We start from the raw sequence: 14838 nt of genomic DNA on the forward strand, positions 1-14838 counted from the left end.
CTCTCCTTTATATTTCATCGAGAGAGACACAGCGACTTAAAGCTTGCATATTGCACACAGCAGTGTTGCACAGGTTCTAACCTCCAGTTATTTTCCATCTCCAATCCCACAGCATGGACTTAGCACTTTGTAAGTAAATAGGGGGTTAACCTGACATGCTGATGTACTAAAGCTTTAGGAAATCTATTTAATGCATTTACCCAACCATAAACATGTGGAAGAAAAGCTCCTTTTGCTACGGCCAAAATTTGCACTTATTTTAAGGAATAGTTTAAAAACATAGTTTCAAATGTCGACAAGCAGATGAGGCAACGAATAAAATAAAATACCTTTCTTTACTGTTTCTCATGCAATATGTGGGATGCTTTCATCATGCAGCTAAACACCACCGATGTCAATGGTATTTTTAGCATTTTAGGTTTGCCCAGCATTTACTCGTAGCTGTTTCACTAGCAACTGGAGCAGATGAAATCTGAACCACTTGTCCTGAAATGCTTCATGGGCCAGTTGTAAAGGATATTTGGGGTACAAGTTTTGGGATCATGCCAGTCACCCATGATTTGCTGATATCCCCTGTGGTGTCGATGATGACTGCCAGACCATTGTGCTGCATTAACATGACACAGACTGCCTTATCTCTTATCTCTTGCTCAAGTGATTTACTATATCTTCTTAGGGCATATATGTATGAAACCTTCTGCACAGCCTTAGGTTCACCAAGGAAGATTTTTAGAGGATAGGAATAAGAAAAAAATCTGAGTAGGATTTCTTCTTAACTCTTCATCTTCCCTTGACTTGTCCTACCTCTGCTAAAGCTTATTTAAACCATCACTTCCAAATAAACCCCCATGCAGATAAATCTTCTTCCGCACACATTTATGACAGTCACACCAATTCTAGAATCATGAAGAAATTTATTTTGAATTTACCTTGACTTTTCCACTCATGATGTGTGAAAAAAGAAACAGAGGTGCAAGCAATACCTTCACTTGCTTTGCTTTCCTTCCCGCCAAGACGACAGCATGGTTCACAAAGAGAAAGGTCAACCAGTCAAACAGTTAGGTCTAAAGTCTTTCTGAAGTCTAGAAAGGAATTCAGAGTCACCTTGAAAATATTTTAGTTTTTCAGTCTAATTGAATATTTTTTCTCCCCCCTGCCACCCCAAGCAGCACATTTTAACTTCTCCCTTTACACACATTTATACCTTCTAGTCAATAAACAAAATGAAAGTTGCTGCTGAAAGGCTCCTACATGCATTAAGATAAACCTGAAATACTGTGGGCCACTAAAATACAGGTTAATACTCAGCAATGAAGACTTCCATCAGAATCTCAACTCAGTCTCCTCCGTAGTGCCAGCCCCTTCCCAACAGGATGCCCTTCAGAAGGTGAAGTCAGCTTCTTTAAACAAGCCAGCTAATACTATGTTTTGTTTTGGTTTTTTTCTGGTGAATGAAAAAAACCAGGACATTTGTCATTGAAGATAAAAAGTAGAATCTATCAGAAAGGGAACAATCATCAGGAAAAGAAAAGTGAGCTTTGCATTGCCTTTTGTTCAGAAACTCCTGGCACAGGAGTATCATCTACTGATTATTTCTTAAGCACGTGAAATGGGAGCAGAAGGATCGGGATTAATACACCTGAAATTTTGGCCAGTGGATTAATACTGACTACACAATTTATAGCCACAATCCCATTTTCAGAATTACTCAAAAACGGAGGGAAATAACAACATTAGACTGATTTTCAAAGATGCTTACACTGCACCCAGTGATGGTGGTGCTCACAGTGGGCCATTTACCCACCCTTGGCTGAACAATGCTCTGCTGCAGCCACACAGCTCACAGTCCATGAGCGAACTTGCTCATCTCTATATAAAACTGCTATTTCACAATACACATAGCAGAAGGTTCCTGAAGGCCTAAATTATATTCAAGAAGAGTATTTAGGTTGCTAAATCATTCAGGCACTTTCAAAGGATTTACTCAAGTTCGCAAATCTAATTGCTCATCTAAGCTTAATTCAGCTCAATTTTAAAAATCAGCTAAATTGGTGCTAATGCTGACGACACTAAAAATGCTCTTAAACCCATTTTAAGGATAATTTGGTAATTTACCAACATAAAGGTTAAGCTGACTAAAGGTATTTTTTATATAGAATTTTACAGAATTGCATTGGCTTAGCTATAATAGTAAAAAAATTAGTTTATTCAAATTTCTCTAATACAAGCTCATAACTTCAGGCAATAGTTCTCTAGATAAAAAAAAGTCACAGAGGAAAATGACATGAATAAGTACAGTTTTTGTTGCAGCAGTTACTTGAATTTTTCAGGACATTCAGTAAAGCGATCATCAGTAGAGAAAAACCCCTCCTATTTCCCTGACTTAAATGTGAGGAGTAACTCTCTTGTATAAGAAATGCTGCTATGAATAGGTCTAGACTTTACACAGCCATGGGTCACTAATTTAATTAGATTTCAAAGCAGCTATTCTACCTTTACACTGAATACAATACTTCCTGTACCCTCCCTCATACTAAAAGGAATAAAACAATCCCCGAGAGGTTTACACCTCAACGCATGAGGAAACAACAACAAAGTGCACATACAATACCTTGAGTTACAAATGGGATTTATATTGTTCAAGTTATTAGGAAAACCTTAACTACCTGCTAAGTTGGTATTTTTAGCAAGGAAAACAAAAGCTTTTCTCCTTTCTGGTAAGACAGGATTCTGTTTGACCTGCTCTGCTCAGAAAATGACTGCTGTCAGCCAACCTCAGTAACTTCCCCTCCTAATTATGAGCTTTTGCACATACTACAAAATTAAAACAAGCTTCTCTGTATGAATAAAATAAATTTTAAAAAATGAAATTTACTGGTAACAATGAAAGTCCTTGCCTTCCATAAAAATAAACAGTAGGTTTTGTAGGGTTTTTCTTGGGGGTTGAAGAGTAGGGTAGAGCAAGAAGCCCTGCTGTGTATCAGTGTTTGGTCTTTTGAGCTTTTGTCCTTTCAAACGAAAATGGGGGCTGCAGTTTTCACAGGGTTCTTGTATCACATTTGTTACCATGCATTTCAGACTGTGTAAGCTTAGTGCTTTCATAATTTGAGTGATCCAAAGCTCCATGGATTAGTTACTTGAGGAGATCGGGGTTTTGCCCTCACTAAAAGCCATGAGGGAATAACAAGAAACCAAGTTCATATTCTCTTCCAGGAGCTCACGGTAACATTTCAAAAAATTGCACAAGATAGGCGCTGTTACTGGAGGTGAAACCACACTATAATAGACAGGATCATTTGCCTCCAGTTTCACCATCTATAAATGACATGAAAATACCTATTATTTGACACTATCATACTGCTACACATGTATACTGTTATTCGGCAACATGCACATAAAGGAAAAATGTGCTATAACAACTATATGAACAATCTTTGCAAATAACTTTGTTATAGTTAACATCAGTCCAACTTCACATCTTGCTCTGCTGAAGCAGGACACTAATTCAGCCTCGGTCTAGCTTTTACACACAAGTGCACAACATTTCATACTCTATTCTTTCACAGGAAAACAAGATGCCAGCATACAGGAAGGGCAGGGGCAGGAAATCAGGGGTTCCTCTGGATCTCACATATAAATGAAGCACTTAGGGTGTTGATTCCCCAAGGTGACAATACAGTTCTTCTGCAGGCAGCTACAGTCTACTGCTACCTTACGTGCTGTGTATACAGTGCGAGAGATAATTTTGTGAAGAGTGGATATGAAGATGCTAGTGCCAAAATTTCTGGCAAGTCCAGTGCTTGTATTTTGTGAGCAGCATTCCTACCCTCTGTACGGCAAATTAACAGCAGTAAAAGACGAAACTCACCATAATGCATTTCTACAGTGCAGGACATCCAGCAATTTGTTATCAAATAAAATGTTTAAAGAGAGCTGTTTCATGGCTTCTATTGAATTTCAGTGTATGAGCCTAGATTATTTTAAAATCAGTGCTGTGATGAAAAATCAGACTTTCATGGTGCGAAAACTGAGAAAAATAAGTAGATATTTGAATGTAATTTAAAAATTCCCAGGACAGAGAGCACTGGTGATCCATGGAATGTCTAAACCACAGACCCAAACATATTGCATACTCTCATATGCACATGAAAAGAAAGGGGGTAAATGGAAGTAAACAACATACAAAGGTAAGCTTATTTTATTCTGGTTATAAATAAAAAACACAAGGGTAAAACTCCTTGCCCTGCTCCCTCAAAACTAGAAAGCAAATCACAAAAATTGAAGGGAGTCAGTGTGGAAAAAAGGACACAGGAAGAAACAACAGTGATGTAAAATGGAGGCAAAAAGAAACTGAATTCTATCTTTTCAAAACCAGCATTCTGTTCTAGACACAGAGGAAAGACACTCATTTCATTACAAGAAGTGCAAGTGAAAAAACAGGAAGGTACAACTAAGTGTAATCAGGGGGTTAACAGAAGTTTGGGGAGAGAGGTCCCTATCCTATTTAGGAACATAGCAAATATAAAACAATTATGATGTTATTTCCTCAATTATGGCCACTTCTTCCTTTGCAAAGTGGTAACTTGTAAGAGCAAGCACTGATATGACCTTAGTATTAATTAGTAGGACAGAGCTCTCATCCAGTTACAGAGAAATATCCCTTGACACTGGGATACAACAAGGAAGAAGGGAGAAGATACAAGAAGCCAGAGAGACAATCCAGCATTGTATTATTTCCAAAGGAAGTACCATCCTGAGACACTTGAGGATGCCTCCTAAGGAACAGTGCTGGGGACCTGAGGCACACAGACAGAGAGCCCTGGATACTCAAGAGAGCTGTAGCTGGAACTAGATAAATTGCCAGAGCTGTGATGACAGTGCTGGAATCAGAGATGTGGGATTTAACAGAAGGATGAAAGCAGTCCGTGACATATCCCTCCTTCTGTCATCTTCTACCCCATAGCACTATGCCAGAACAGCACTAGCTCAAAAAAACACTTGCCACACGAGCAGATTCCTGGCTACTTCTATCTACCAGAGTGGCAAACATATAATTTTGCTGCCTTTTCTTATTTTTTTTTAAACCACAGAGTTGCTTTATCTCCAGCCTAGCGTGAGCTCACACGGAGATGGCTGACTAATTTGAACTGGCTGCAGACAAGTTGGTACAGGCATTACTGAGTAGCACAGACCAGTGGGGACCACCAGAGAGAGACGAGCTTGGTAGCAAATTCTAATTTACACACAACACATGGAAGAATGCGTCAGCAAAGACTCTCAGAGTGAAGCACATTAATTAGTTAAGCCTACTCAAGTTTTGTGGCTATTTTAAAATTAATAGGGTTGAGTAAACTAGGGCAAGCAGACAAAAAGGCCTACATCCTCAAAAGCACATTGTGGGTATGCTGAGAATTGTCTTTGTTGATCTGGATCTAAATGGATTTCAAGGTCTAATAATGAATCAGTGAGTTGAATACTGTTTCCTAGATTCCTATCTCTCTGTGATCAGGCTCTTATAATGACCTGGGATTCAAAGAGTGTCTTCCACTGCATTATATTAGACCAAAGCTGGTATTAAAGAATTTTAAAAATGTGAAATTATGTGGTAGTTGACTCATCGCAGCAAGAACCATAAAGCTGAATACTGCTGTTGTTTTTTTCACATAGCCATGTAACCATATGTAAATTATACCAAGAACAGTAAAAGCAAAATAAGAAAGCATAGTTAAACTTTCTGTTATCTTCCATGGTATATATTTATAAGAGATGGATGGAGCACTTTACGGTTAGCAAGAAGTTTGTGACGAAAAGAGAAATACCTTTGCCTCCCAGCTATCCAATAATGTTTAAAAGCAAAGTTAACATACCTGTTTCTTCATTGCTCTTTTTTTCAGACTGTGCCACTTGTATAACTTCAGCAGCAGCATCCCTTACTACCAAATCTTCATTCTGCAGCAGTAGAACCACACATTTCCACAGAGCAAGGGTATCAGACAGTCCTACATTTATTTATGGAGAAAAATTAGAATTCTATTTCTTACATGCATTCAAAGAAGTTAGAGTTCTGTTTCCACAGCTAAACAAAACAAATGCAGTGAAACACTGGAGAGAAACACACTGACAAACCACTGGCAAAAGGACTGCCAATATGATCAAAGTATTTTCAGCATGTGTGAACTTTATCTAGATGGTAGACTCACCTTAGTTTAAACAGTGGGAAACAGATAAGAGAATGGACCTCTCTATCTGGGCTCAACTGTAAGCCATGAGTGCTCTGAATTTTCTAGTTTCTAGGAGTGCAGAATTCCTGTTTGGCAATGTCAAAAGTTTTGCCACCGGAGATTGACCAATGCACTCTGACCATGAATTTGCTGTTGCAATCTGCCTGGAGCAAACCAAGCTTTCTTCAGATAATGCCAGTAGTGCTGGATACAAATGCCATTCCCTGCAGGAAACAGGAAATGATCCCACCTCTCAGGGATCTACCCATCACCTACTTCTCCCACATCCACCTCACCCCACCACTCACACTGTTTGTTGGAATCAAGCCAAGTTAAATCCATAGGGTAATTACATACACACAGTTAAAACTAATCAGAGGTAACTGCCCAGAGGGAGGTGCTCACTCGGTAGACCCCAAGCAGGCAGACAGCATATACCACCCCAGTGGCAATTCTCATCTCACAAGCAATAATCCACTTGCAAACCCTTGTGCCACTTAGTGCTGTCACACTGTGGATGACCAGCTGAAGTCACAAGGCTCCTAGGTTTGCTGGGGTACTTTTCAGGTCTTCTAGAACATCCTCATTAAGGGAATCTTCTAGAAGGTCTCTTTTAGATGCAGCCAGCTGTTAGATATTACTTTCTTGTGATCACACACAACAAGGGAGCTGGTGGTTCATTGTTGTGCTGGTTTTCTTCAACTATGTTATCAGTAGGTCTATCAGACATTTGTATTACAAGGCTAGCCAGACAATTGTATTTCACTGCTTGGCCACAATAAATTGCTCAAGGCTTTATTACACAGGCAGAGAAAGCATTCCTGTATTTCATACAACTTCCCTATGTGGGAATGGCATGGAGTATAATTATTTCAGAAAGAAGTTGCTTTTCTTCCTAACGTAACACACTCAATAATGTTCCACTGGCACAGCTAGGGCAGAATAATTATTCCCTTATAGATTCAATGGCCAGCTGCCCCATCTAGACAAGTTTCTACAGTATCTCCAGCACTGGTGGAAGTCTGCAAATGGATTTTCCAGAAAGACTTTTTCTGAACCCTCAGGCAGCATGATGGAGAAATGATGGGGTCACCCAGAACATACTGATCAGCATTCATTCTTCCTCTTATGAGCATAATAATGGAAGCTTATGGGAACGACTACAACTCCATTCCACACAACCACTGTCTCCTTAACTTCTACTTTTTACTGTATGTGGTCAAGCAAGATGATGCAGAATAAGGTGTAAAAGTCAAAACTGTTTATATGTGCATAACCCCTTTAAGAGAATGATTCTAAGCTTATATCACTACAACTAAACACCATTTCATGTCCTTGATTTGCTAAAATTCTCACTGCAGTACTGCTGCCTGTCTTGTTCAGGACGCAAAATAATTTCTTCATCATCTGTTACTACTTATTCTTGTATATCTCCTGGCTTCTTAATCACAAAATCCCCTTATTCTCTATTCACAGAAGCCAGGGAAAAACAAAAAAGCTAAAAGAAAAAAAACATGTATTCTGCAGAACAGACCTGAGAGTTTCACTTAGCTTTGCCTCTTGGTCAGTAATGTATTATTGAATAAGATTGTGTAAGTTTCGTTTCTTTCTTTCTTTGTTTTCTAAAGAGACAGCCTAATGTTAACTTTAAAAAAATCATTGTACCCAGGAGGTATAATGTGATCCAATTATTAATCATTCTTACAGCAGAATGTATCCCTCATTTCCAGACTGAAGCCTTTAACTTCAACATTCAGCCAGCACAGCTTTGTTACACTCACAGTGTTAAACTAAAAGTATGTCCACATCACTAATACAGTATTTCAGAAAGACTGAAGTCAGAGAGCAATTGCAAGCTAGTAAATCTGTACAGCAATGTACTGGAGACATAACAACATCTCATGTCCCCCTTCTGCAGAGTTATTGCAAGAAGCTGTGCACATGTGCTTTTTCTAACAGAATTTAAATAAGTCTACATGTTTAGTAATTAAATCCTATTAAATTGTAAAAAAAAAAAACACTTGAGGTAATTATGTGTTTCATCTGTGTGTACATAAAATGTATTGTATACATATATGTCATGTACTAATGGATTTAATCTAAAAAGATCCACAAAATAATACTACTTACCAAGAATGAGCTTCTCACTGATCAGAAGGAATGATGTTATACTTTTAAGAACTTCAGCAGCTGCTAACAGCATCTCTGTCTCTTGCTCATCTCCACAAAAATACAGTATCAGTTGAACCCATTTTTTCAAGACTTGTTCTGAAATCTAAAAGCACAGAACATGTGAGAAGTATGCTGTACAACCTCTTACCATCACACTGAACTACGGACTGCAGAAGGGATACTGCTCATTAGTAAATGTGGACTTTTTTTCAAGGTGTGCTCAGAGCAGTTATGCACAGGCAATTCTCTCACTCTGTCCCTTCACACCAGACTCACCAATGACCACACAAGTCAAAGCATATCTTTGAGTCTTCAGTTCTTCTAAACATGCAAGTCAAAGTCCGGTATGCTGGACTATAACAAAGGGAAGCAATACTCAGAAGCATTCTACAGGTACACACACATAGCTGAAAAAACAATTAAAAGCTTTTGAAAGATGCCATCTATCTCAGTCTTTGATAATTATGCAATGCTTGGTAAAGGGATGCATGAAGCTCCATTTTTCTCCTCTGCTAATACTGGAAATGGAATTTTTTTTTTAATAAAACTGTCAAGGTACCTTTCATTTTGAAAGCATGTGCATTCAGAACATTGAAGAAATCTCCATGTTGGCTGATACACAACAAAGCCCACTGTCCTAAAACATGAAGAATCAGAAAAAAAGAACAGGAAAGAGAAATTTCCTGGTTCAAATAAAATCCAGTTACCATCTTTCGGAAAACACTTAGTCCTCTGACTGAATATTCAAGGAAAACTACTACTAAGTAAAAAAAAATGAGACAACGCTTCAACTCTTCCCAATATGTAATGATGACTATTAGATTTTTTGTGGAAAAAATAATGTGCACTTTATTCAAAAACTTGTAAACTCTGCCCTACATTGGGACAGCTGGGCCATAACTGGGAAGAGAAAGTCCTAACTTGCATAAGTGACCAAGAAAGATTTGAGATCCCCTGCAAATGCCACCCTTAGGAGAGCAGTGGGTTGGTCAAGGTGCAGGAACCTCAAGTGAAAGTTAGAAAACAGAACTTGCAAAATGCAGGAGGTGGCACCCAGACACAGCATGTGCTACAGCTATCAGAAGGAAGCTCCAGAAGGGAAAAAAAACCCAAACAAACCCAAACAGATTGGCACTTCATTCACAGGAGAACAGATGAAGCAGCACCAGTTTGACTGGGATACAGTTGAGGTATGTGCAACTAAAGTTTTGGAGTTTTTCTGATTTCTTTCCTTTTTTACTTATTTTTAATTAAAAGAAGTGAAAAACATAACAACAAAATAAGGTAAAGAAGAGAATCAATGAAAAGGTGAGTCAAGTAAAAGGGCAGACAAGTACAGGAAGATTCACAGAATCCCAGAATGGGTGAGGTTGGAAGGGAACACAGTGGGTCACCTAGTCCAGCTTCCCTGTTCAAGCAGGGTCATCCTAGAGCACATGGCACATGAATGTCTCCAAGGGAGACTCCACAACCTCCCTGGACGATCTGTTCCAGTGCTGAGTCAGTCGCACAGTAAAGAAGTTCTTCCTCATGTTCAGGTTGAACTTCCTGTGCATCAGCTTGTTGCCTCTTGTCCTATTGCTTGGCACCACCAAGAAGAGCCTGGTTCCATCCTTGTCACTCTCCCTTCAGATACTTATATACATTGGTGAGGTCCCCTTTCAGTCGTCTCTTCTTGAGGCTGAAAAGGCCCAGCTCCCTCGGCCTTTCCTTGTAAGAGATGCTCCAGTCCCTTAACCATCTTTGTTGTCCTCCGTTGGACCCGCTCCAGGAGCTCCATGTCTCTCTTTTACTGAGGAGCCCAGAGCCGGACACAGCACCACAGGTAAGGCCTCACTAGGACTCAGAAAAGGGGTTTCATCCAAGTCATTCACAAATAAATTAAACAATACTGGGCCCAGTAGTGAATCTTGGGGGACACCGCTAGCGACAGACGAACTAGACCCTGTGCCACTGACTACAACCCTCTGGGTTTATTCCTCACTAACTGAGTAATAAATGCAACTTCAGTCATACTCTGTCTCATTCTGTGTGGTACATGGCCATGCACCTGCACTGCACAAAGGGACAGAGCACGTCCCACAGATTCTGCAACAGGGGAAAACAAAACATAAAAATCTCCTAAGATGTTACAGTTACTCAAATTTCAAACAGACACATCTATCTAGAAAAGACAGAACTTAACTTTTACCTTATGGAAGAGAAACAATCCCTTTCACAGACGCAAATACTGAAGCCCAAAGAAGGAATTTAGAGGGAAAACTGAGGTACCTGGTCTTTTACTAAACAGAAAGCTCTCTCTGTAGAGATATCTTGGATCTCCCATGATTTACATGCTTACTAGAGAAAATTGTTTTAGCATTACTAGTTAATATTGTTACAGCATTTTTCATTAATTCCTCTTTGTTATTTTAAACTTGAAGTCATCATATTATTCCTTTCTTTAACAAAAATATTTAACATCATAATTCATTTCCTCAACTCTTGTATGTAAATCTGTGATTTTCTTTTTTTTTCATAATGAGACCAGATTAATAGCATACAATATGAATCCATTCTGCTGTACACTCTGTGAAAAATAACATCTATGTAAGGAAAAAAAAAATCTTCATTTTAATACAGATCATGAGAATTTTATTTTAAAATATCCATTAAATGGGGTTTGTGTCTTCAAAAATATTTTTTAAAATGTCTATCACTAAAAGCTGCCTTTGCACTGCTCTACACAAACATATGCGACATCACAGACTGACAATTTAAAATCAAAAGAAATCTGAGCTGGTTGGGAACTGCACCCAACCACTGCTTCAGCTTCCCATCCGACCTGCTCTGCTGTGGGCTCCACAGCAATCAGAAACCACAACAAAGTTGCACTTTAGTAAATGGGCTGGATTCAGAAAAAGCGTTAATCACCGCAGGCATTTCCCTTTCCACATTATAGTGACCATTTCAGATGAGCTCAGAAGTTGAAATTAATCCATCAGAAATATTTACTTATGCATTTAAGTTTAAATGACTTTGAGAGGGATATACTGAGATGATATTCATGGTTTTTTCATTTCAGTACATAGCACTGCATTCAGAGAGGAAGATAAAACACCAAAAAAGGTGCAAGGACACAAGAAAACACAAGATTGGGGCTATTACAATCACAAAAAACTCCAGATTACAAAACTCTTAAGCAGCAACATTTCCCTTACCTGATGATGGTTCTGCAAAAGATGGATAATCAACTTGGAGGCAAATTTGAGAGCTATGATTTGACCTTCAGTGCTGAGAAAACAAGGTAAAGGACATATCAAAAAAATCCAGCTATTTATGCCATCATCTCATCTCTAGAAGAAAATTAGCCAGCTCTTAATTACTTCTGATTATCACCAGTGGATATTTTTCAGGCTTAGCACCTGGAGTTTTTACATTACAGATCTTGATGTTAGCTAAGTTTTCAGTTGATATGCAAATGAAACATGCCTTTACTTTCACCTCTCTCACGTTTATTTTCTATTTACAATACTTCTTACAGAAAAACACATTTGAAAACGGAACCCAAGTCAAATAAACCAGACATTATTTTAAATTATAAACAAAAGCACCTCTTCAAGCTGCTGTTAAGCTGCAAGAATATCTCTTCTACAGCTGCTAGGAATGTTCCAGATGCAGAATATGCCAACTGCCACCTTCCGAGCCTCCATGCTGCCCAGCAGGGTCTGAGGATGCGGCTCTCGGCACCGTGGTTTCTAAAGGATAGTCTCACCATGGGGAATGGCAACACCTGAGCAGTATGGCCTGCCAGTTCAGCTATTTCCCTCTAACAGCATCAGGTAGTGTTATTTTACCACCAGTATCTTACTTCATTCCAGAAATGACCACTTCCCACCATAATCATTTAAACTTGAACAATTTAGTGCAAATCAGCAGCAAATGTGCATAGTTATGAAATGCTGTTCTACACTCTATACCCTAAATATTCACCATTGGTAACACTGGGGTTCAATGTTTATATGGCTTAAAAAACTACTAGAAACAGGATGTCAAACCCATAGAGCCTGGACACTTTAACCCTGTTTGTTCATTCCATTATGAATGGATGGACACAGGCTCTAATTCAGTACAAACTACAAACTGGATCCAAATTTTCAGTGCTTTCTGGAGACTTTACAGTCTGAATAGGGAGTGCAATTCCTACAGATTAGAATGAACCGTTTCTCCCAATCCAACGAGTTAAATGAGATCTGTTACTCTTTCTACAAATCATCTGCACATAAACCAGGATACAATGGATGGCACATTCGCAGCAAATGAGTGTATGTTTGGATTATTAATTCAAAGTTAAATCAGGTGTTTCCCAATTACTTTTCAGGAAGAACTATGCTCACTGGTTATCATTGGACAGCCAGAGCAACTTCTTATTTAAGGAACTGTATTACTGGACATTTACAGGGTGCTTTCCCATATGACTTGTGGGCCTTTCTAATAATTCAGATCCATGTCTAACATCTTTGAAAAATTCTCAAGAACTCTCTTGATTCAAACATGCCACATTCACTTTTCTGAAACGTGGATTTTTAAAGGGTAGTCTCAAACCAATAAATTAATGTTTCAATGTTTAAAGTTTTAAAAATATAAGTATTTCAACACTCATGAAAGACCATACCTGTTAGAGATGTCTACAAGGTTTAAACTCCAGGTTAAGAGCTCATTTGGATTCATTTTTATAGAGCATTCAGTCTTTGGAAGCACATTTCTAAGATCCATATTATAAAGAATTTCCAGTACCTGCAGACACAATTCACAAACAAAGAATTTAGGGACAGTCTCAACATGAATGTGCACATTTGAGATCAATAAAACACCAACTTAAACCTCACTCCAAGAACACAAAGATTCTCTCTGGATAGCACTAAGAAAGAAAAGAGGAAGTTCTTGCATTTACACAAGAACACCTGTTACAGAATTATTTCACAGCTCCTGTTCAATGAAAAAAATAAACCCAACCACTCACCTACTATTTAAAAAACATAATGCATGTTTGAAATATAACTTTAAAAATTAAGAATATAATTTACTGAAAACACAACAAATGTCAATAAAGTAGCACTCTCTTACCTTGCAAAAACACTGGTGATTCGTTTCCTTCAGAGCCATTGTGAGAAGAGTGTCTTCCAAATCAATGAGTAAACATAATACACCTTCTCTTCCTTCTGTAATCTGCTTGGAATTTTTTTGTTTCAACCACAGCAGTATTGCTTCCAACACAAGCAGACGTACTTCATGAAAGTCACAGTGAAGAAGATGAGCTATTGACAAAGATGGCTTAGACATTTTCTTTGCAGCAGCTGAACCGCTGCCCTGGATGTCCAGATCTGCAGTCACAGGCAGCACTGATATTACAAGTTTGGTGATGCTCTGAAGATACTGTATCAGTCCTGGTACTACAGATGAGTAGGGAATACCAGACACCAATTCAGAGTCTGAAATAACTCTGTTCATCTCTTCCCAAAATTCATGAAATTGCATTCCTGGAATGAGAATAACAATAAAGTGACAAATAGATGATGTTACCATCTGCTCCAGATCATGAAGTTGACAAACATCAGGTATGCAAAAGGTATCATACAGTAAATTCAGGCATAAAAATAAAATCATAGTTCTTCATTTCAAACTGATTCCAAATTATAAAACAGCTTTCCTAGACATCACGTGTATACATATTTAAATAAAAAGGAATAAGGACACAAAGTTTTCTGAGAACTATAAATGGTTCAACATGAGTTGAAAGTTTCAAATAACTTGAAAAAATGCTACAGTACCTTGCAGAGTGCCTGTAATCTTTACAAATTATAGCTGTTTGAAAGTATTTCTTTAAATCAAGCTACTAATATAGTATTGCAAATTTTACAAGCTTTGCACTACAACTGTAGAAAGTGATTAACACAAATAAACTATGTAATATATTTGGGAAAAAAAAGTGTAGGTAGGTAGCTCTAAAATCAGAGATCAGACTGGAGAAAGTACTGTCTGTCAGCCTACTGCGCTGCAACTGAAATCAGGAGAAACGATGGCAGAGGCCATTCTGATAAAATTGAAAGTCCCATGCTTTTAATCAGAAAAAATTACTATTAAGAAGATGCCCCTTCTGGATAAATAGACCTGTCCGGTGTGTATCAACGTAAAGAATTTACCGATTAAAAAATCCAGGATGCTTTCCCTATGCTTATTCATTTTGAACAGTTAACACAGCTAAGGATAAAGGAGTCACACTGTAATCCCTCTTATGTTTCAGCACAGGAACTGCGACATTTCAGCCATTCACACACGTGCGACCTGTCCACAAGGCACAGTACAGCTTGACAACCTTCTCTAGTGCTTGGCCACCTCCTGGAGCAAACAAAAAGGTCACTGCTATCTGTGATGCCAGAGGGTTTCAGGCTTTAGCAGAGCTGGC

The 14838-nt window shown here is 38.5% G+C and overlaps 1 protein-coding gene across 1 annotated transcript in view; it reads right to left on the reverse strand.

Moving 5' to 3' along the window:
- THADA (THADA armadillo repeat containing) overlaps window positions 1–14838 on the reverse strand; it is a 160666-nt gene that overhangs the window by 23109 nt on the left and 122719 nt on the right. The window contains exons 32-36 of the mRNA XM_039386956.1: window positions 13500–13912; window positions 13048–13169; window positions 11594–11666; window positions 8352–8496; window positions 5868–5999 (exon numbers count right to left, since the gene is read on the reverse strand). Coding sequence (XP_039242890.1) covers window positions 5868–5999; window positions 8352–8496; window positions 11594–11666; window positions 13048–13169; window positions 13500–13912 — 885 coding nt within the window. The remainder of the gene's footprint in view (window positions 1–5867; window positions 6000–8351; window positions 8497–11593; window positions 11667–13047; window positions 13170–13499; window positions 13913–14838) is intronic.

Source organism: Pipra filicauda, unplaced genomic scaffold, assembly GCF_003945595.2.
Source record: "Pipra filicauda isolate LSUMZ 115617 unplaced genomic scaffold, ASM394559v2 scaffold51_size4534324_pilon, whole genome shotgun sequence".
Classification (NCBI taxonomy): Eukaryota; Metazoa; Chordata; class Aves; order Passeriformes; family Pipridae; genus Pipra; species Pipra filicauda.